We start from the raw sequence: 23,362 nt of genomic DNA on the forward strand, positions 1-23,362 counted from the left end.
TTTGTGTTAATTATTAGTTATATATATATATATATATATATATATATATATATATACACACACACACACACACACACACACACACACACACACACACACACACACACACACACACACACACACACACACGCGACATCAAGTCATGCTCGTTTTCTCTCATTTGGAACGTCTGATTATTTGCTTTGTGCATAATTTGAGTAATTTAAAGAGGGTTTGTTGTTTCTCTATAATTAGTTTTATTTATAATTTTATGGCTTTTTTGAAGGATGTAGGTAGGATTTATGTTTGTTTTTGTATGCATTTCCTCACACTTCCCCACAGTAGGTTAGATATGGTTGTTAAGAATAAGCAGTACAGAGTGTATAGCATGATGATTCTTGATTTAAAAACTCTTAGTTTGTGTAGAATTGTGACTGACTTTATTTTAGTTTATATGTGGTTTCCAGCACAATTTATTAATTATAAAGAAATTTTACTTCACTCAGTTTCCACATTGTTGATCTTGGGTGTCCTGTTGGTGTTTTATGAATGATTTCCAAATGTCATTCATTTAGTTTTACTTAAAGTTGAATTCAGTGTTAATTTATCTTAGACAAACCACCTCTTCAAGGTTTTCCGTTTAGGGTTAGGGTTTATCCAAGTGCTGTACAAAGTTATGATCACAACAGAGTAGGTTTGTATCATCAGCAAATATTATATATTGCAAGCCTTGCTTATACTGCTGCTGTACGAATAACATTGGTCCCAAAACTGAGCCCTGGGGAACCCCACAAGTTACAGTCTTTATCTTAGATTTGTAATCATTGATCTGGACACACTGATACTTGTTCTCCATGTAACTGCTACTCCTCTGATTCCGTATTAATGCATCTTCTTCAGTACAAAGTTGTGACTGAGTGTCAAATGCTTTTTTGAGATCTAAAAATATTCCTATCGTTCTACTGGTTTGGAATTCACATTGCTGTTCACACAGTACATTATATTTAGTCATAAACATCACATAATACAATGTGTAAAGGAATTTCCAGTATTTTTGAGAATTGTGGCAGAAGGGAGACAGATCTGTAATGTGAGTTCATATGTCCTCCTAATTCCACTTTTAGGTATTGAATAACTTTTGCCATTTTCATTTTCTTCAGAACCATAAGAGTTTTTAGGGATGGATTACAAATATGTGTTGAAGGTTTCGCCACATACTCTATATTTTTAACCAGACATCTATGTAAACTGTTTGAATCATTTTCAACATCACAATTAGGATTCCCTGTAATCAATTTTTTTTATACATTTCATATCCTTCAATCTCCAACATTGCAGCAATTAAATTTCAAGTTGCTTAAATATTTGGTTGGATCCACAGGTTGCTGTAAACTGTGGGAAATGAGCTGAACTCATTGTGGGTCACAATATGGGAGCACTTAGAGAAGCTACTCTGCCTATGATGGGTAAAAACCTGGAAGAAAATAAACCTTTTAAAGCTTTTAGCTGTGTAAAATTAAAAGCCTTGTGCTTTTTGTGGTGAAAAGCATTAATACAGTACCATTTGGCATTACCTTTGTACTTTTCTTCAGAAAAAGTCAAGCACAGTAGGTTTCTTTTGTACTAAATTTTTTTTTTTTTTTTTTTTTAAATGGTTGCATGATTGTTCAACTGCCACTCGTATGAGGACAGAACCTGGCATAAGACCAGCACTACTTTTTTTTTTTTTTTAATTTAAGCAAATTAAATCAGAGACTGAACTGATTTCATAATTGCTCATGGATATCCTGTAGATCGATGGCAAGTACCAAACTCTCACAACCATATAAGTGACCCAAGATGACAAATGATTGTCCTCAGTATGAAATCTCTTCAGAGAACCAGAATAGCAACAAAATGACATTATTGAAGGAGACTCAAAGAATCTCACTGCCATTACCAGGAAACCTCAACAGTGATACTTTGGTCAAGTGATGTATTTTTCTACGCATGTTCCAGTACATAGGTCAGTACTGAAGACTCCAGTAACTGGAAAAGCCCAAAGTGATGCCCCCACTTGACTTGGCTGCAGCAAGTAGTTTGTCATTCTTCAAACAGTGGACAGGTTGTCTCTCTGGGTGGTTACCACCCATGACCCATAGTACGGACGTAGCAGGGTGATTCTTAGACTACAGGCACTTATGTCCTTTGATCATATTGTATGAAAAACAGAAAAAAAAGGGGAAATTTCACTTTTATAGTTATCTTTACAATGAAAGTGTGTTAAGAAATTTGTTCTAGTAGTCTATGATGACTTTTTCACCTTTTTTCAGCATCATTATATGCAAATATTACCGTTTTGTGCTTGTCCCACACCCAGACTTTTGATCTTCAATGATAAAAATGAATGGTAAAGAAATGTTTTTTTCTAATGTTTTAAAATATCTCTGAATAAAATATCAGTAAAATAATCAAAACATAATTGGGGTATTCAATGTCATACAACTGTTGTGATTTTTTTTTAAACAAAATGTAGTTGTCCCACACTATTGCCGTAATTTCCACCACAACACTGTAATGTCCCTTTAAACAGTTTGTATGAAAGATTGTTTGGGTAGTTTCTATGGAGATAAACAGTGACATCAGAGCACATGTATATAGCTCCAAATCACAACAAACAGCTGCCCCAAGGCGCTTTATATTGTAAGGCAATGGTGTGGTGGAAATTACATTTAGAAGGCCAATAGTGCCCGTAGTTAAAGAATCACCCAGCAATGCTTGGCCTCAACACATGCTCCCAGACTTTAGAGCCCCACTTTGAGGTTTATGGACCAAAAGTCAAGGTGAAAATTGATTTTTGCCCAATACAGATAGCAGAACATTTTTCGAAGGCTTTTGACTCCTGAAGCTGAGGTGTCATAGCGGTAGCTTCTATTCAGCATGACAGGAAGATATGCAGGATTCCAAAATATACCATCAGATTTGCCCTTGACCAATCATCTACCTGGATGGTTTCCATCTAAGACCAAGGGCAGCTCTGTGATGGGGTGGGTGCTGGGATGTGAGGCACGAGCTCTGAACTCAGAGACCTGACCTTTAAGGTTGATGTACCAATATCTATCTTCTTTAGACAAAAATCTTGTCTGTAACTTAGATTTATCAGACAAATTACCCCCATTAATTATGATACTGTATTCCAACACAACAGGCTTTGCACTCCCTAGAGAGGCCTGTCTGGTGACTTTGTGGCCCCAGAATGTAAAAAAAAAAAAAAATTTTTTTTGCAAAATAGCATTTAAATATCCACCCAGTACCTTAAAGATTAAGAAGACTTGAAATTGTCACCAATTTCATGACCGAATTAAAATACTGCTGTAGGTTGAGCTCAGACCATTGTATGTGTGAATGGGCAAGCTAGAGTTTGATATATACATGTGTTACCTGTGAGCTTATTTTTACTGTACCAGAATATTAGCACATTTCAAGAAATCATTCATTCAAATAATGAGCTGTTAATCTCAACAGTCATTACCGCAACATGACGAGCTACCCAAGAAAAACTTTAACAGCGAAACACATTTGTACTTTTGTTTAATTAAAGACATGGACAAGTTATTGGAGTGATAAGTTTACAGTTATCTGAATAAAGAGGAACACTTCTAGAAGGAAAAACGATCAACAGTAACATTGTGGTCGCCACCAGTTGTAGTCCAAACGGTAACATTTCTAAGCATTTGCTACCACCTAATGGTTATTATGACAAACTGCAAGAGTGTGGGTGGGAGAGGTGACAGCAAATTATCTGTGATGCACTTCCCTCTCAAAAAAAAAAAAAGAAAAAAAAAGAAAAAAGAAAAGCAGAAATTCTGCAAGTGCTAGAGTTGAGCAAAATCAGAACACCCTCACCATCTGCACTAGAAAACCACTGAACAACTTTTTTTTTTTAACCAAATTTACCCAAATTTTTCCTTAGAAAGGCAGAAATTTTGAAAAAATGCTGTCTTGTCACACTTCAAAAGCAACATTTATCACATGTGTAACACTTGATGTTTGTCTTTAAACAGTTATCACCAGTTCCTTTGGGGCATTACAAGTTACTTCCTCGGCTGCTGGATGACGAAGGTTCGAGGTGAGTGAGGCTTCACCACGGTGGGGCACACCCTGCTGTGCCTCACGCTCACTGGGGTCTCTGGGAAATTGTGGCTGAGCTGTGAAGATGTGTCACACATGTCAAGCATAAACAATGTCAAAAATCAGATTTTAATGACAGATTGTTAACAGTGTTGCTTTACCTTGTCAAGAGTTCCTGCCAGAAGGATGACTTGTTGCATCCTGTTGGAGGCGCCGAGAGACCTGCTGCAAAACGACATGTTTCATATAAAAGGACTGAAGCGTGACCTTAACATAATCTATGTCAGGGATGCACGACCATGAAGCTACAGACCAACAATCTGCAGGTTTAAGCTTGTGATTTCACACATTGTACTTCAGGCAGCATTACTCAATTAAAATGAGCTGATGAAGCATAAAACTTGATGCGCCTCCATCCCTGACAAACAGTCAAATTACTGCTCAGTATTTTCACATCTTAATACAGGTCTTCACGGTGCAGACTGGATTCCTACCTCACTTTATCACACCTCCTTCTGTCCTTCTCTGGACTCCCATGGGTGGTGTTGTCCTCCGGGCTTTTTTTGACCACCCGTTTACCGCCAGCTTTCACTAATGAACCCAAGAGTAAACAATTTATATCACTTGTTAAAAGAAGAAAATGAAACTACAGCAGAGTTCAAAAGCATTTGTTACTGAAGACCTGAGATGACCTGAACCAGGCCAGACAAGACAATGTAAATAATCTAAAATAATCTATATTATAATAGCCAAGTGGCCAGTGTGTGCGAGTGTATGGCTTTGATCAAGCAGAAACCAGGAAAAGCTAACATTTGCCATTTGGTCTACTTATGTATTTTGGGTCAACGACGAATGGTACAAAAACGGCCAGTTGATAAGATAAATATTTTTTGAGAAATCAGCAATTTTAGCTAACCTGTAAACAATGGACACTGTGCTACAACGCACCATGGGAGTTTGGATATTTGAGGTTTTAAGTGTTATTGTGGTTCATGTTAGTTTAATAGTGTTAATGTTATTGATTTATTGTGTTTTGTAGTTCAATTGGTTTAGTCAGGTTAATTAAGTGTTATGTTGTCATTACCATGAGTGAAAAGAGTATTGCTTTTGATATCTTTTGCCACAGTCTCTGTTTATACATGTGTAAAAATTAAAAGCATCTACTTGCAGCAGAATGCAGAAAAAACAAAAAGCTTCGCATGTGTGTGACTGGGGAAAGCTGGCAAATTTCTGACATTTGCCGTTTGGTAGGCTTATGTATTTTGGGTCAAGGTCAAAATGGAACATTGATAGGACTAATATTTTTGGAGAAACTACGAATATTAGCAAACAATGCTAATTACATTCTGGACTAACATGTCATTCCAGCAGGGGGGCAGTAAATCATCTTTATATTAAAAGCATGAGTGCATGATTTTATTTTATAAGTTCAGTGGAAGTATGATTGTAAATAAGTTAAATACATGGATGACAAGAAAAATCACTTATTTCCATTGTGGCCCATTTAAAAATCAAATGACAAAATAGAAGTAATAAAATAATGAGAATTCTGATAACAATAATAATCATGTGTGTATACGATAACCAGAACCTAAACAATTTATAGATAAATTAAGATGGTAAATTAACATTAAAAAATACATAATTAACAGGAAATAAAGGGACTGAGTTCTTCTTATAAAGATTGTTGAGGTCTAAGGTTATAAAAAAAAATTCTGGATTCACACACCATTCCAACTCATACAAGTTTTGCTTAATTTAGTACCACCCTTGAAAAATGTCAGCTACCCATTTTTTAAGCACTACCCAATCTAGAGCCCAAGGATCCCCAAGGGTGACACACTAGCTTAATCTATAACACTACGATTTTACTATAACAAACAGCAGATTCACTCAATTAGGTAGAAAAACCTGACTGGGTTTTGTTGAATCCTACGTCTAAGTTTCAAGAAAAATTTAACTGCACAACTTATTTATGAGAAATATTTGGCAAATTAGCACAGAAAAGCATTTATTGGTTTTGGACAAAAGAAGTAAATTGAAGCCATCATAATTTAGGCTGAACATTAAATGCTTAAAGCCTTAGTTTCTTCAACAAGAATATTAATTTCATTACAATAAACTGTTTCAAGATGTTTAGTCCAGTTAAATGTGCACATGTAGTGATTTTTGTATACATACACACACAAATAATAAAAATCAATTGATACACAGTTTTTTCTTAATAGTCAAGTGAAACTGCCTACATATGGAACAAACTGGCTTTTACAGATTGCTAAAAATGTTCTGGAGGACGGGAAAAAAGTCACTTTTTTGCATCTTATGTCATTACATCAATAATTTGTTACAAAGTGTTTTAAACAAAACAAAAAACAAACACTGCATTCACTGTACAACCTCAACATTGCAAGTTACAAAATACATATTTCTCCACTTGTACAACTTTGGTTTAAAAAAAAACCCTCTACTGTAACCTTAAGACATCCATCCATCCATCCATCCATCCATCCATCCATTTTCTTCCGCTTTATCCGGAGTTGGGTATCGGGGGCAGCAGCTCAAGCAAAGCAGCCCAGACCTCCCGATCCACACACACCTCCCCCAGCTCCTCTGGGGAAACCCCGAGGCGTTCCCAAGCCAGCCAGACCGTAAACACGCCCATTCAAGGTGTTTCCACCCCTTTAAATAATCACTTCAAAAACTTTCATACAGCACAAATTTAATGAAAAAAGCCCCCCCCCAAAAAATGCTATTTGATATTAAGCAATAAAATAAAGTAAGAAAATTGGGAGAAAAAACAAAACCACAAACACTTTATGAACCTTAAGACAATTTAACAGAATAAACAAATTCTTGCTGTTATTAATAACAATAATGTAAGTCCCTTTGGCTGTTCCCTTGCTTACACTCAGGGTCGCTACAGCAAATCTGAAGTGGATCTGCACGTTGATTTGGCACAAGTTTTACGTCGCCCTTCCTGATGCAACTCCACATTACATGGAGAAATGTGGCAGGGGTGGAGTTTGAACAGAGAACCTTCCACCAAGTGCACTAACCACTTGGCCACCACCCCTGCAATAATAACTATGACAGAGCAGGTAGTTTAGTGGGACAGGAAATTGAACAAGTAATATATAGATGTAGGTTCAATTCTTAGTTACACTGCCCATCTGTATATTCGGATAAGACACTATTTGCGTCACCTCAGTCCACCCCGCCCTAAGTGGGTACTGGTCTTGATTGGGGATGTAACCTACAATCAGACTGGTGTCCCATCATAGGGAGTCTCTCATCTGGTTCAGTTTATGGAATCTGGGGATAAGCAGCAGCACACTGGGCTCTTGGAACTAGATGATTTTCCCAGCATCTTGAATAATTATCACATTACTAGCCAAACAAGCAGATTTTTTTTTTTTTTTTTTTTGCACGTATTGAGGTTTGCATATATTGGACTTGCAAATCTACGCAGGCCTGGTGTAAAAGGGGGCTTTACAGTTACAGTGCTAGCTTGTTAGCTGATGCTCATGTGAAGGCAGGCAGCCTATTCCAAAATTTACAACCATCCAGTAGGTGGCAACACATTTATGAGCTACATAAACAAATCAAGGCTGGTTTTGGGACAGTTCTGGTGCATCAGAGTTCAACAACTAATCATTTCACGCTCATGTTTTAATTGTGATTTATGAGGGGACAGCATTCTACGTTTTCGTTGTGCCATAAACTTTACAGGTCACTTCAAACTATAATGCGCACGTAACCGAGATTATCAATTAATGCATTGCAGACTCATCTTGCAAGTGAAGCAAAAAGCTCACGTTGAGCACATTCTGCACGCATTAAATCCACTACAGAGAAGTTTAAGACAACTGATGATGACCACAGTTTGATGTGTGGGAGAAAGCAGCCAGAAAGTTAGTTTGTTCCGTTCTGAACCGCCGAATGCTCAAAACGACGATTAAACGAAACCCTCGACAGTATTTTTCACAAATTAGAGAGAAACTAAAAGTGAAACGACAAACCTGCTGGAGCGTGACCAGCTTTCAGCACAGGACCAGACTTCTGTGACATTTTTCACACTTTACGAAGCTGATCGAGAGTCTCTCACCGTTTTAATGCGACACACGAATGACGTCATCACCGTGAACATGCCCATTCAAGGTGTTTCCACCAATCACATCAAAAACTTTCATACAGCACGAATTTAATGAAAATATCTTCCTAAAAATGCTTTTTGATATTAAGCAGTAAAATAAAGTAATAAAATTGAGAGAAAAACAAAACAAAACAAAACCGCAAATACTTTATGAAACCACATTTAATATTGAAAAATTGAAGGATTAAATAGGTAGATAAAACAATAATCCACTCTAGGTTTTTAACAGTAACCCCTAAACAATAAGCAGTCATTTTGTATGTGTCAAAATTATACCAGCAAATCACAAGGCTATAAATGAATAAATCTGCCAGAATGGCAGCCATTTTTCAACATGGCCGCAGTCTTTAAAATCTGAGGGCTGGTGGGTTTTTACAAAACAGCAATGTTGAAAGCTTCGTAAGTCCCTTCGGCTGCTCCTTTGTTTTCACTAGGGGTCGCTACAGCAGATCCAAGGTGGATGTTGATTTGGCACAAGTTTCACACTGGATGCCGTTGACGCAACTCCACATTACATGGAGAAATGTGGCAGGGGTGGTGTTTGAACCGGGAACCTTCGGCACTTGAAGGATTAAAAATAAATAAATAACGTGGTATTTGTACCACCATTTGAAAGATTATTTCAGTTACTGCTGCACTAATTCTGAGAGATTCTAAAGAAGAATCAAAAGGAGACCTACAAGGACGCAAAACACTTAAGTTGCAGTCTGTCTACCTTCATGTGCAGTTATTGAAATTACAAGTTACAATTTCATATTCATTGTCGGCTGAATAATCAACAATACAGTTGGGATCGTTACAGAAAGTAATAATTGGGAAATACAAAATTGCTTAATTTTTGTGTGCTTGTATGGTGATTTCATATAGGTCTTTATCAAAGTACTTGTCCAGCTACATTTAAAAAAATTTTACATCACGATGAGGTCTCTCACTAAAAGCAGAACACAAACATGTCTGTTAAAGTAGTGGTGAGGAATTAAGAAAGAGCAAGCAATCCAGTTTTGGGCAGAGTTCAGCTAATCAGCTAAGAGCTAATTAGAAAGCTATGGTTTTTGTGAGCGGATTAGCTTTTCAGTTAATTTGGAAAATCATGAGCAGACTAATTAGCTTACACTAAATTTAATTCCACTATCTTCAATGCCACCAAACATTTTAACAGTCAAAAATGTGTGCAAGCCCTGAAATCACAAGTTTGTTCCTGTCAGAGTTTCTACAAAGTTTCAGGGTCCCATGATCCTTTGCATGTGTGGAGTGGTTCTGGTTTGACCAAGCGGCAACACTTCAGGCTGTATTTTGACCACAACCTGTAAGTGCAGTTCCTGAACTGGCATTTTAAGATAACCAATTTCAGAGCAGAAATAATCATGTTTACATCCTGGTACAAAAAACTGTTTTGGTCTCTATAGTTTCCGCCTCCGTGACTGTATGGGGTGAATTTTTTTGTCGCTTCTTAGTTTAAGACGTTTTAATTAAAACATGGGCGTTGTTGCATTGAGTGACAGCGACTGGATCCAGCGACTCCATCTCTCACAGCCTCTGACCGTAACCAAAGAACCCTATTTTATTTGCCCTAATGGAGCCACTCGCTGTTGTGTTGTTGCTCTGTGTGTTTGGGGTATTTTATTACAAACACCTGCGATATGGTTTGTGGGGTTAAAATGTCATAATGGATCATCTAAGACATCTCTTGAAATATTCACACCAAGTGAAACTCTAATCTTATTTAATGGTGTATGCTAACATACACCAGTAGGTCCACATAAAGCACAATTACTGAGGAAATACACGGATCATAACGTTTGCTGCCCACACCAAAGTAAATGGTTAGGAGAACCACTGTGCAGTCCACAAAAATATGAATTAATAAACACCTGAACCAAGGTTAGCCTGTTAAAGTGTGCTTGGGAGTGGGTGTGTTCAGGCTTTTTCATCACACACAGAGCCACCCACGCTCCACCTTTTTATGCATTAATGAGTTGATTGTGAATCAATGTGGGCAGGGCTCTTAACATAGCGATGCCCAGATAAGAGGGTCATTTCAGTTGTACCGGGTCTCTATAGAAACTCAGTGGATGACATTATGCAGGCTTTTCCAGTGTATGTATATATATATATATATATATATATATATATATATATAACATATACATGCAGAGACTACAGTTTAGTTCACATGCTCATTCATCAACTCTGTTGATATGTTGTGTATGTATAAAAATCACAAAACTGCAGAATCATCTAAAAAACAAAACTGACCTTTTATTGTTTTGCATGGTTGTGTTATGATGGTATATTTTTTCCACAACTCTAAATTTCTTCATATATTTATATATCTATAGGTTTTTCATGGCACAAGTTTTTTTTCCAACTACGGTTGATGAGTGTAAACCAGGTCATTTTTCTGTATTTACAATAAAACCAAAGAAATATACAAGACTCCATGAGATACACAACTCTGACATGAAGTACAGATACAATTTAATCCCTCTGTACAATCTAACAGCATTAGTTCACTTTTATTTATTTTTTTTTAACAGATATGAGTTCATGATCCATTCTGGCTTCGGCACGTGCATGTTCCCAGTCTTGACTCTTACCGCGGACCCTCCATCACATGACTCACACCTTCACCACGCTATCACAGCTACAAGATTCGTAAACAAAATAAATCTAACATCTAGCCAGAGCAGGACACGTGTCGCTCACGATGCTGTCCAGATTTGTCCCTCAACAAAAGCCCCAGCATGATTCCATCTTCCTTTAGGGGAATAAAAACATTCCTTGATTTCCTTCTTTGGCACACATTCCATCTCTCCTTCTGGCGTCGCTCAGTTGAACACACACACACACACACACACACACACACACACACACACACACACACACACACACACACACACACACACACACACACACACACACACACACACACACTTAAAACAAACACTTATAAAAGTTCATCAGAGTTCATATCTCTTCTTGTTTGTAAAATGCTCCACGATTCTTTGGCTCCACTACAGGATGACGATGCCCCTCCTACAGCGAGCTCACGGCTGAAGCACAGGAGCATCGTGACTCTTAAGTGATGTACAAAGACCTACACCCAGGAGTCAGGTGAGCCAGGGTACTGCTCTGCCCTGTAGGTAGGCCCTCGCGTGGTGGAGTAAAAGTCCACGTAGTTGGTGGTGGTTTTCAGTCCGTGAGGCTGCGAGCTGTAGCTGACTGTGGGCGGGTACGTGATCACATCATCCAAGTAAGGGTCATCGTAGCCATGAGGATGTTGCAGGTACATTCTGTACGTGTCGTAGTTCCTTCTGCCCAGATCCTCTGTGTAGTACATATGCTGCAGGAAAAGAAGCAAAGATGTGATGAACAAGGCTGCACCAGGATCAGGAAAAGAAAAAAGTGAAGTGCAACTAACAGTCCCAACTCGTCCAGAGGGTTGTTGGGGTGGAGTTTATTAAACAGACATTTGCTAGAGATAACTACTGACTGAGATGACATGGAGGAGCACACGCTTCCATTTGTGCAATGTCACATCCTTATGAGGATGGTACATTTCGGGCTGTATCATGATGGTCTACGGTGCCATTCCACCATGCATAGCGCACATCCATTTCTGGTGTGCCCGAGACGACATGTTTTGGACACAACAGGAGATAAACCAATCAGTGTCATGTGTCATCCCCTTTAAGCTGGAGTGCACCAAAGCAGACTTAGGCAAGAGGTTTTCTGGTGGGTTCAGATTAGTGTCAAATTGTCAGCGCGTGCCAGCTGACAGCGACCACTCAAGCTGACTGAGCTGAAGAACTGAAGCAGTAAGATGAGGTTTTGTACTTTTCCACTGTTGTTTATTTTGTTTAATGGTGATTTACAGTTTTGTTATGTGGTGTACAGGGTGTTCGAGCACTGTGAACTCACTTATATAAGGCACGTCTGAGTGCTGCACAAATGCACTGCATGTTTTTGTGGTCAAAGGTCAAAACATGTTTGCGATCATTTGCTGGAAAACTATATCCAGTAGAACCTGGGTGTCTCCAATTAACTGAACGGTACAATCTGCTCTTTTTCCATTACCATAATGATGCTTCAGTTTGTGGCAATGTTTCATTGTAGTTTTTTAAACTTGTATCTTTCCAATAACATGACACCAACGTTAAGTTGAGTGGTTCCTGAGAAAAGACATAGGGGCTGATTGAGAAAGGATCCCAGATATCCATCCATCCATCCATTTTCTTCCGCTTTATCCGGAGTCGAGTCGCGGGGGCAGCAGCTCAAGCAAAGCCGCCCAGACCTCCTGATCCACACACACCTCCCCCAGCTCCTCCGGGGGAACCCCAAGGCGTTCCCGAGCCAGCCGAGAGATGTAGTCCCTCCAGCGTGTCCTGGGTCTTCCCCGGGGCCTCCTCCCAATAGGACATGCCCGGAACACCTCTCCAGCGAGGCGTCCAGGCGCATCCAGAAAAGATGCCCGAGCCACCTCAACCGACTCCTTTCGACGTGGAGGAGCAGCGGCTCGAATCCGAGGAGCTCGGATCCCAGATAACGAGTGCTAAATTGCATGGACAATCCAAACTTTTGCGCATTGGGGTAGAGACAGTTTTGCAGGTGATTTACTGAGTGAACGCACAATTGATAGTGGGGCAGTCATGTGACACGGACAGCAGTAAGTCAGCATACAGATGTACTTGCAAGTGCAATGGTGACTGTGCATGTTTTCTTAAACACACAAACCTTCAGTAAATCAGGTCCATAATGTCCACAGAAGCAAGCACAGTCAGATTATAATGCACTACACTTTTGATGTTTAGATTCCATTGTTTTTAAATTTCATACTGTCACGAATCTGTCTGATCCACACGTGGGGTCTACAGTATTATTTGACACATTCAATTGTTTTTTTTTTTTATCTGTTCAATGAAAGCTGAAACATTTTCCATGGTTTTTTTTTTCAAACCTGTAAAACATATTGTACTGGACTCAGTGGACAGAGAGGCTTTTCAGGGTGCCTTAACATTCTACTGCCAAACTCTGATTGGACCAACAGGTAGAAAAAAAACCTATCTCATGGGCATAAAATGGAATAACATCTATCAGCATCTGGCAGTTTCTGCATGTGTGTTTGTCTGGCCACCATCAGAGTTAATCAATCACTTCCTCTGCACAAGTCTGTTAGCACTAATATGTCAGCAAACTATTCTGAAGATGGATGGAATACTGTTTATCTGAAAACAGTGAGTAATGACTGTCACCATACATTATCTGCTCTTCTGGTTATGGGATGAGGACACGAGGACTCTCTTTGTTTCATCTCCCTGCTCCTCCTCCTCCTCCTCTTATCTGAGTGGGCTGGTGGCGTGGATATGTCCCACACTGACAGGAGCCTGACACACATCCACATCGTCCCCACCCCACTGGTCACATTAGCTCTTGCTCACACAATAACTGATGTGCTAGGCCCCCTCCCCCCTGCACCAGCATCGCTATTTACCACAGCAGCATTTATGTCACCCTCTTTATATACTCAACAAAAATATAAACGCAACACTTTTGGTTTTGCTCCCATTTTGTATGAGATGAACTCAAAGATCTAAAACTTTTTCCACATACACAATATCACCATTTCTCTCAAATATTGTTCACAAACCAGTCTAAATCTGTGATAGTGAGCACTTCTCCTTTGCTGAGATAATCCATCCCACCTCACAGGTGTGCCATATCAAGATGCTGATTAGACACCATGATTAGTGCACAGGTGTGCCTTAGACTGCCCACAATAAAAGGCCACTCTGAAAAGTGCAGTTTTATCACACAGCACAATGCCACAGATGTCGCAAGATTTGAGGGAGCGTGCAATTGGCATGCTGACAGCGGGAATGTCAACCAGAGCTGTTGCTCGCGTATTGAATGTTCATTTCTCTACCATAAGCTGTCTCCAAAGGCGTTTCAGAGAATTTGGCAGTACATCCAACCAGCCTCACAACCGCAGACCACGTGTAACCACACCAGCCCAGGACCTCCACATCCAGCATGTTCACTTCCAAGATCGTCGGAGACCAGCCACTCGGACAGCTGCTGAAACAATCGGTTTGCATAACCAAAAATCTCTGCACAAACTGTCAGAAACCGTCTCAGGGAAGCTCATCTGCATGCTCGTCGTCCTCATCGGGGTCTTGACCTGACTCCAGTTCGTCGTCGTAACCGACTTGAGTGGGCAAATGATCACATTCGCTGGTGTTTGGCACGTTGGAGAGGTGTTCTCTTCACGGATGATGCGAAGGAGATGTGTTGCACTGCATGAGGCAAATGGTGGTCACACTAGATACTGACTGGTATCCCCCCCCAATAAAACAAAACTGCACCTTTCAGAGTGGCCTTTTATTGTGGGCAGTCTAAGGCACACCTGTGCACTAATCATGGTGTCTAATCAGCATCTTGATATGGCACACCTGTGAGGTGGGATGGATTATCTCAGCAAAGGAGAAGTGCTCACTATCACAGATTTAGACTGGTTTGTGAACAATATTTGAGGGAAATGGTGATAATGTGTATGTGGAAAAAGTTTTAGATCTTTGAGTTCATCTCATACAAAATGGGAGCAAAACCAAAAGTGTTGCGTTTATATTTTTGTTGAGTATATTTGCCTAGTGGGGTAGAAGAGTTCGTCATCTGCACCAAGCTTCGGCAGCCACATGGACGGATTTCAAACAAAGGTCTTGCACCTGATACTGTAAAATATTTCCTCATAAAATGTTGATTTCAAAGGATGAGTTTGGTGCAAGGGAGCAGCAGAAGTCCTAAATTACAATAATGTGATGACATCAACTAAACAAACAAGAAGAGCAGACAAGAGAGGGCTGACCTGATCTTTTTAGTTACAACACCACCATCTTCTGGATGGTTGCTGGAACTACAAATATTGATCAGAAAAAAAGGAAATACAGTGCTTGCAATTAGGTTCACAAGTAATTGGACATTTTGGCTAATTTTGAAGCTAAGCAAAGCATGTTTTAAGCAGAGAGTCTGCTGTAAAGTTTCTATAAATGATTTTTAAAAAACAAAACAAACTGTTGCCAGTTTATTATTTTTTGGCAAAGTACTTTTAAGCCCATAAAATAAACAATCTAATTCCTACAACTTTCCCATTATTTAAATATATTAGGAATGCACAGATACCACTTTTTTCCGGACTGAGTACAAGTACGAGTCGATATAGAGTACCAATGCGAATACTTGATACCATTACAGTTTTATCATGACTTTGAAAATGTTTAATTCATCAGTTGTTCCTTACTTTTTGACTGTAACTGCTACCATTATCATTAGCTTTGTTTTTATTTACAAACATTTCACCTAAATCATGTAACTTCACTTTTTGACTACAACAAATTGTTCTTTAACATTAACTTTGTGTTTCTTAACATGACACTGCAAGACATCACACTGAAATATAAGCTGTGGACTTCAGCACTACAAAATATACAATAGCAGGAACAGAACTGAAACTGTCCATCACTAACTTTGTTTATGTCTGTGAGGACTATACCTTTTTTGAAAATGTGAGGGCAGATTCATTTTGATGAAAAGAAGCTTCCCTGTGTTATGTGAGCTGTGAGATTCTTTGTGTTTTATCTACAATGTGTGACACTGAGCCTTTCACTCTCCACACTATTTTTTAAATTAAATACATACAGGTGGAACATGAAATATTGATGAGCACGGTGTACGCACACATGCAGACATGGTGTCGTACAGCGTCTCCGCACCACATGGAGGCAAAACTGAGTAATTTTAACATTATTTCATTTTATTTGATTTTTTCTTTGTGGATCATGGTATAATTTCATCGCATGCATACAGAATAGCACACTACCTGTGGTAACTGAGCTGTTAACGAATGAGGCGTGCAGTGACTTTCAAATTCTGGTGCGAAGCGTGGCTCGTGGAGCTGGAACAGATTGGCTCTAACGCAGCGCCACAGACATTCAACAAACAGATTACACCTGTAGCGGACCGAGCCGGTCTCACATTGGCCTGAACACCCACACCAGGGGCTGAAACTTACCAACCTGATGGATGACCTCTGCCGCTGAAACATGAGCTGAGATCTGAAGGTGCAACTGTGGCGCAAAGTGTGGTATCACGGAAGAACGTTTTCCAGCCACGACAAGGAATTAAAATATTTTGATGTTTTCCAAACTCAGGAGGCTGTATGTGGATAATTTTTCTTCAGGATCATGGGATGATGAATTCCATGAACAGGTGAGAGTTTTTATTTACTACGTGTTGTGACTTTTCTCCGCATTAGGAGTGCAGCTTTCAGCCAGTAAGTGGACAGCATTGATGTATTTCGACCTGTGAGAACATTACATGAAAGCCTGTAAAAATCCATAAATTAGCCGTATCGTTTAAGCCGCAGTGTTCAAAACGTATGAAAAAAGTAGCGGCTTATAGTCTGGAAATTACGGAGCGTGTGTGTGAAAATCCCCCATTGAGAGGTTGACATCACGCTGCTGTGAAGAGGTGTCGGGTGACGTAGTATTGGAGACGTTTTATGATTACAAGTACGAGTAAATGAATACGGGATTGTGCCAATACTCGATACTGGTATCGGGATTGGTGCATCCCTAGACTATATCTATCCTCAAATTAAAACTAATGTGCTTCACTTTAACAGCATTGTTTTAATTTTAGGAAAAAGTCCGTGAATGTAAACCATACATTAATATGCAATTTGTGATGCCTCACTGATTGAGATTTGTCAGAAAAAATACTTAGAGCATAGAATTAATTTCCCCCCAAAACTGATAAAAATGTTACCCGCTCAAAGAAGAACTAATCAGTATTGTTGATTAGGTGCACACAGTGCTGCATTACCTACTATCACATTCTTAAACACTGTTAGATCAGGTATTTTTGATCATTTGTTTCAAAAATTCTAAGCTTAAATCACGTATTGATGGAAACTGGAAGCCAGATCCAGATCCATATAGTGTAGAATGAGGCACTTGGCAGAGCTAAGCACTGTAGTTTCGTGTGTTCACCTGTGTTCTTCTGGGCTCCTCTCTTGTGGGCGATGAGTAGTAATAGGGAGAAGACTTTCCAGGCACTGAAAATAAACAAATAAAGAGTATAGCTAAACAAAGTGAAGGATTTCTTGCACATAAATGTTAGGAAACCAAAAGTTGATATTCCACGAGATCACTGTAGATTTATGTTGTGATAGAAGAGGTGTTAGAGTCGGCCGAGCGGTGGAGAAGAATAACAGACCTGGCTGTAGCGCTTCTGTTGTTTACATAACCCCTGAGACGGGTATTTTGCTTTGGCACTTTATACAACTAGTGGATTCCTGAAACTCATTTTCCACTTTGCTGTTTCACATGGGCTGTCGGGGCTGCAGATCATTTTGTTTACTCTGCTCTCGCTGTGTTCCATCTCAACAAGGACAAAACATTGTATAACATCACAAACTTAGTGGATGGATGAACACAGCAGGACGATAAATTACTTGCTCACAAATAAGTTCAACAAGCTTGTTTTCAACCTCTGTATATGCTACACATATGTAGCGTCACTGAATTGTTAGTTGTGTCTCAATTCAGCGGCCACATCCTTCAAAGGCTGCATTCTTCAAAGACTGGGCCTTCAGAGACGACAGAGGCCGAACCAACTGCTCTTAAATGAGACATTTAATCGATGGAGCATTTTTGAGATTGTGTCATTGGCTCCTACCCCATCACCTCCCAAAATTGATAGCTGCATGTTTGACTTCAGTTTCCAACACCATGTACGTGTTCAGTTGAGTGCAGTGCTCAAGTACCTGTGTACTGGTTTTTATGGATGCCGTTGTCCCCTTTGTAATTATAAAATTGCATAGTTGAATGTGCATGCTGATAATCTCTGATTGTGTCTCGATGCTCTTTGATGCCCAGCACGGCGGGAGATGATGTGGCACTTCCAGCTGCGAACAGTAACATTCCATCAGTAGATTCCAGAGCTTTGCCTCTTGCTTTGAGGTGGTGGTGAATGTGTCTCATTGAAACCTACCAGGGTGGTTTACAGGCGACATCTGAATGGTGCTGGACGGGAGGGTGGGCTGGGACTTAAATCTGTCCCGCTCGAGTGTTGACACCGGAGTGAGAAAATGGTTTTGGTTCCATCCATCCTGTCAGGCAGCACAGACATAAAAAAGTGGCAGTTGGATTAATAATAAAAAATTATGGTGGTGCAGAAGTCTTTTGTTGCGTCTGTAATTTGTCTTTGTATCAGTCAGAAGATGTAAAATATGAAAAAAGAAGCACCACGGCTTCATGATCCACATAGCAATGTTTGGTTTATTTATTTATTCTTCAAGGCCCACTTAGCAAAGACTTCTATTTGCCTTTGGGAAAACTCAAACCTAGATTATTTTGTTTGTGTTTTCTGTGACATACTACAGCAGTGCACAGTGCAGCACAATCCCAATGCAGTTGTCATTTTTTATCCCAGCACCCACATTCGTTAAATAAGTTTCCTTCTGCTCATTGACGTGTCAATCTTAAAATGAGGTGTGGTCCGGGGCAACGTTGTTGGACTGCTATTGTACAGTGGCTGAAGGTCATTGTGTCACAAAAACTATGGCCCTCATTGATCAAACTGTGCATAGAAAAAGTACTAAATGCTGTCATATGAACAAAATTCAGTATGTGCGTAATTACAAACAAATCTGTTTTCATCAAACAGGTGCATGCCAGTTGTACGCATATCAGTATCAGCTGTTGATAAATCCCTTCCGCTAATCATTTAATTGGTCATTTGAATTCAGAAACACCTTCAATCAAACATGCAAAACAGTTTGTTGCACGTGTGGAAAAAAAAAAAAAACCTACAATTAAACAGAACCCTAACAGGAAAGTACATAACTTCACCTTATTGTTGAACCGGGGTTCAGGTGAAGTCAGTCCAGTGTCTAAAAAGCAGTATGCAAGGTTCCAACACAACCTAGCACTTAAAGGGCTTTATAATTCAATTAATTTTATTTATATAGCACCAAATCACAACAAAGCCCCAAGGCTCTTCACATGGGTACTGACAAAGTGAGGAACCTTGGGATAATTTTTGATTCTACGCTGTCCTTTGACCTCCACATTAGAAATATTACGAGGACTGCTTTCTTCCACCTGCGAAATATAGCGAAGATTCGTCCCATCCTCTCTATGGCTGATGCTGAGACCCTGATTCATGCGTTTGTGTCTTCTAGATTGGACTACTGCAATGTTCTATTTTCTGGTTTACCGCAGTCCAGCATTAGGGGTCTCCAGTTGGCTCAAAATGCTGCTGCCAGACTTTTGACATGAACTAGAAATTTGACCACATTACACCCATGTCGGCATCTCTTCACTGGCTTCTTGTACCTGTGAGACCAGATTTTAAGGTTCTGCTACTAGCCTATAAAATTGTTCACAGACTGGTACCTCCCTATCTAGCTGACCTAATTAAACACTACGTACCGGCCCGGGCTCTGCACTCTCAGGGTGCAGGACTACTTTGTGTCCCCAGGGTGAATAAAAAGTCTGCAGATCACAGAGCTTTCTCTTATCGTGCCCCTGTTCTGTGGAATGATCTCCCTGCATCAATAAAACAGACTTTATTAAGCAGACCAGACTCAGAGGGATGACCTACTGCTTAGGCCATCCTATCAGTTACAAGGTTACAAGCAATTACAAAAAAGGCCAAACCGACAGAATCCAAGGTTAGTCCCATATCCCTGCCACTGGTTATTTATTATTATATGATTGATTGGTTTATTTCCATACTATGGGTATAAGACACCCCTAACTAATTAAGTCTCTGACTACAACCCCTTTGCATCCTGCGACTTACTCTGCACTCAGATTACACACCCTGTAAATACGACAGTGCAGTTGGACACGCCCCAAATGCACGTGCACTATGCACATTAGACTTTGTGTATTACATGATCGAGCTCAGCCCTCAGTCTCCATCATGCATGGTCACTCAGGTTTTGACAACAGCTTGTCATCAAGAGAATTAACTTTGTGTGTCAATATTTTAAATAATCAATTTACTTCAATGTTTAAAATCAGTGCCCCCCCCCAAAAAAATTTTAGCCTCTTATTTGCTTGAAGGTAACTAAGCTGTTAAAGTGATAATTTATTTGCATTAAGTTAAAGGGGTGACTACTTATGAGATCCATTGTTTTGATATTTAACATTCTTTATTTAATTTAGATTATGTTGTAGCAATTTGTTATCTAAAATTGAACATCCTAATTTTGAAACTATTTTAGAATTTCTTTCTTTTTTTTAACAGGTGACTGTTTCATCGTGGCATCAGAGCAACATTCTTACTTTCTTATAGATCGTGCGCAGATCCCGGTACTGCCACAGTGTGTTCAGCACCTGAGCAGCGGCCTTAACAACCTTTATGGAGTACCTAGGAAACAAAAACAAACATGTGTTTTACATTATTTCTGTTCCATTTTAACTCATTCATAAGGGAACTCTAAAAAGGACGTCATGTCTGAAAGAATAGTGTGTCCTCAGTGGACTTCAGTGTGGAAAATTACTGAATATATAACAGGCTAGAAATAGCTGCTGGACTGTCTTTTTCCGCTGGGAAATGTAACCTCAACGCACACAAAACCACCTTCCCTCTGGCTATGGGTTCTCCTTCTCCAAGTATTTAAATGTTTCCAATAAAACTCTTGCTATGATTAGGCCAGACATCATGTGAGTATGTGTGTGGGGGTTTCTGCAGTGCACTGGGACAAATGTGCATATGTAAGCCGGGTTTGTATCAGTTCGTTAGAAATGTTCAGACATTTCAAACACAGCACACCTGTCGCCTCTGCCCTTGGTGATGTTGACCAGCTTCTCGATGCCGCCCGTGTCCGCCAAGGCCTTGGCGTTCTCCATGTTTTTGCTGGTGACCTCGTGCAGGGTGCAGCAGATGGCCGCCACAGTCTCATCTGACAGCAGGGTGGTGTTTCCTCCGGGAAGGCGGTTGACCAGGTCCCTCATGGCGTACTTCCCTGGGAGGGAGGAGGGAGCACGGTGAGTAAGAGGTCTATGTAAGTAAGTAATTAAGTAAATGGTTTTGTTTGTATAACCCTGTAGGAACATATATATTCACAAGGTGCTTCAACATCAAATTTAATAGACATTCAAAGGTCAATAAAACCAGATTAAAAGTCAGCCAACATTAAAATGTGTCCATTACAAACCTTTGTGTTTGTGTGTGTGCTTGAGACTGCAAAGATGTAGACAGTTTTCCTTTGTGACATTGTGTTATCATTACAAGAGCATCCTGGCGTTAAAAAAAGGGAATGACTTCCTCTATCTCTCCTTCAGCAGACCTTCCCAATTGAAGGACTTGAATACAGCGAGTACAAATGCAAAAGTACCTCACACTGTGCAAACCTGCACTCCTCCACCTATAGCCCCCCACCCCCGCCGTGCTGGAACTCAAACTCATTAATTCCACATAGGGTACAAATCCCACCCCCCTAAATTCCACAAAAGGCTTCTGGAAAACTTCTGGAGCACAGCAAACTGAAAACAAGAAGCAGTCTTTAAAACTGTGACAACATTCTCTTGTGTTTAGCATTTAATTGGAAAAAGCTGCTTTTAAACATTATTGCAGCCGCCCAGGAAGCTATGTGATCACTTATGCGGTCTGAATGTTAGCAGGATGATTGTAAAGCTTTTCAGACCATCTCCACAAAACATGCTCAGATGAAGAATTCTTTCAAGCGGAACAACCAACTACACTTTTTTTTGTCAGAATCAAGACTTTCATCATTCTGATCAGTTTCTTAAAGTAAAATACAGTGATTTGAAGAACCCCTTAATTGGAGTAAGCGGGGACAGAAAATGGATGGATGATCCGATGAAACCTTTTTCATGACAGACAAGAAGTTCTTAAACTGTGACAGGAAGTTTACATTAAGAGATGTGGCTGTACTGTAAGAAATGTGCAATAACAACTGCATACTTGGATGGGAGACCTCTTTAAAAGACTTTCTCCAGTTACAAAAACTGGAGATGCACCAGGAAGGGCATCCGGGGTAAAACTTGTGCCAAATCCCATTGCAGATCTGTGCTGGATCCGCTGTATTGACTCTGCTCCAGCAGGGAGCAACTGAAAGAGCAAACTATGTGTCTTGTCCAAGGACACAGACAGGTAGCAAACGAAGGATTTGAACCCAGGTCAACATACGGGCAGGACAGCTCCTTATCCACTCAGCTACCTTCTCTACATGAACATGTACCATAATATTACCAAAATATTAATAAATAACATGGGAAAATCCGGCATCGAACTAAGAGAACTGCTGGACCTCCCAAACCACTGCAGTATTAGAGTTGAAAAAACAACATGTACAAATGAGCCAGTTCCGTGCACGTACTGTTTTTCCTTCATGTATCTATGACATGTTTGTGCAACATTACATTAGCCAGTCAGTAACCAGCATTCTTAAATCCTGGTGCAAACACGCTGACCATTACAGCCTGGGTATCGAAACTGGTATTGAATGACGACCAACTTTTCGATACTCTGTAGTCATGGAGCATTTGGATCAGTGCCACAAAAGTTCTGAAATTTGATACCAAACCTTAAATAAACCATGCCAAACATTCAAACAAACTAAAACCATAACAATACCCAGGGGTGCACATAACTGGTACTCATGGTGCTCTTGTGTGCTAAACAGTGGTGGGCACAGATAACCAAAAAATTAACTTCGATAACAGATAATCAGATAACTGAAAAGTTATCTTCGATAAAGGTAAAACAATAAACCACCCAAAAATGTATCGGAAGTTACAGATAACCGATAAATTCCAATATTATCTCTGGCACATTTACAGCTACTAGTAAAACAAATTTAATAGCTTCTAATAATATTAAAAATAACAACAGACCCAAACAATAAGACCACACTTTTTCTTTCAACAGTCTGTCCCTGCTAGAAGCTCTTGTTTACTACAGCGCTCCGAGCACAGAGGCACCCCGAGACCCAAACAATGAGACCACACTTTTTTCTTTCAACATTCGGCCCCTGCTGGAAGCTTTTGTTTATTACAGCCCTCCCAACACAGAGGCACCCTAAGAGCA

The 23,362-nt window shown here is 39.8% G+C and overlaps 2 protein-coding genes across 7 annotated transcripts in view; both read right to left on the reverse strand.

The window, feature by feature from the left end:
• Nucleotides 1–3,987: 3,987 nt before the first annotated feature.
• Nucleotides 3,988–8,220, reverse strand: dap1b (death associated protein 1b). 2 transcript variants are annotated; one of them, XM_034186990.1, is made up of 4 exons: nucleotides 8,109–8,220; nucleotides 4,584–4,680; nucleotides 4,251–4,311; nucleotides 3,988–4,166 (listed from the first exon to the last, which is right to left on the reverse strand). In XM_034186990.1, the coding sequence occupies exons 1-4, from the start codon at nucleotides 8,155–8,157 to the stop codon at nucleotides 4,053–4,055; spliced, it is 321 nt and encodes a 106-aa protein (XP_034042881.1). In that variant the 5' UTR covers nucleotides 8,158–8,220; the 3' UTR covers nucleotides 3,988–4,052. The 2 variants fall into 2 exon arrangements, with proteins under 2 accessions (XP_034042881.1, XP_034042880.1); XM_034186989.1 differs by having other exon boundaries at nucleotides 4,251–4,314.
• Nucleotides 8,221–10,476: 2,256 nt separating this feature from the next.
• Nucleotides 10,477–23,362, reverse strand: part of LOC117525137 (plakophilin-4-like) — a 237,110-nt gene continuing 224,224 nt past the window's right edge. For 4 of the 5 annotated variants that reach the window (XM_034186984.1, XM_034186986.1, XM_034186987.1 and 1 more), the window contains 6 exons: nucleotides 21,083–21,275; nucleotides 20,593–20,677; nucleotides 18,290–18,407; nucleotides 18,063–18,203; nucleotides 17,287–17,351; nucleotides 11,340–11,585 (listed from right to left, as the gene is read on the reverse strand). In XM_034186984.1, coding sequence (XP_034042875.1) covers nucleotides 11,340–11,585; nucleotides 17,287–17,351; nucleotides 18,063–18,203; nucleotides 18,290–18,407; nucleotides 20,593–20,677; nucleotides 21,083–21,275 — 848 coding nt within the window. Of the gene's footprint in view, nucleotides 11,586–17,286; nucleotides 17,352–18,062; nucleotides 18,204–18,289; nucleotides 18,408–20,592; nucleotides 20,678–21,082; nucleotides 21,276–23,362 lie in introns of all 5 variants that reach the window. The other variant, XM_034186983.1, reaches the window with a different exon arrangement.

Source organism: Thalassophryne amazonica, chromosome 14 (genome assembly GCF_902500255.1).
Source record: "Thalassophryne amazonica chromosome 14, fThaAma1.1, whole genome shotgun sequence".
Taxonomy (NCBI): domain Eukaryota; kingdom Metazoa; phylum Chordata; class Actinopteri; order Batrachoidiformes; family Batrachoididae; genus Thalassophryne; species Thalassophryne amazonica.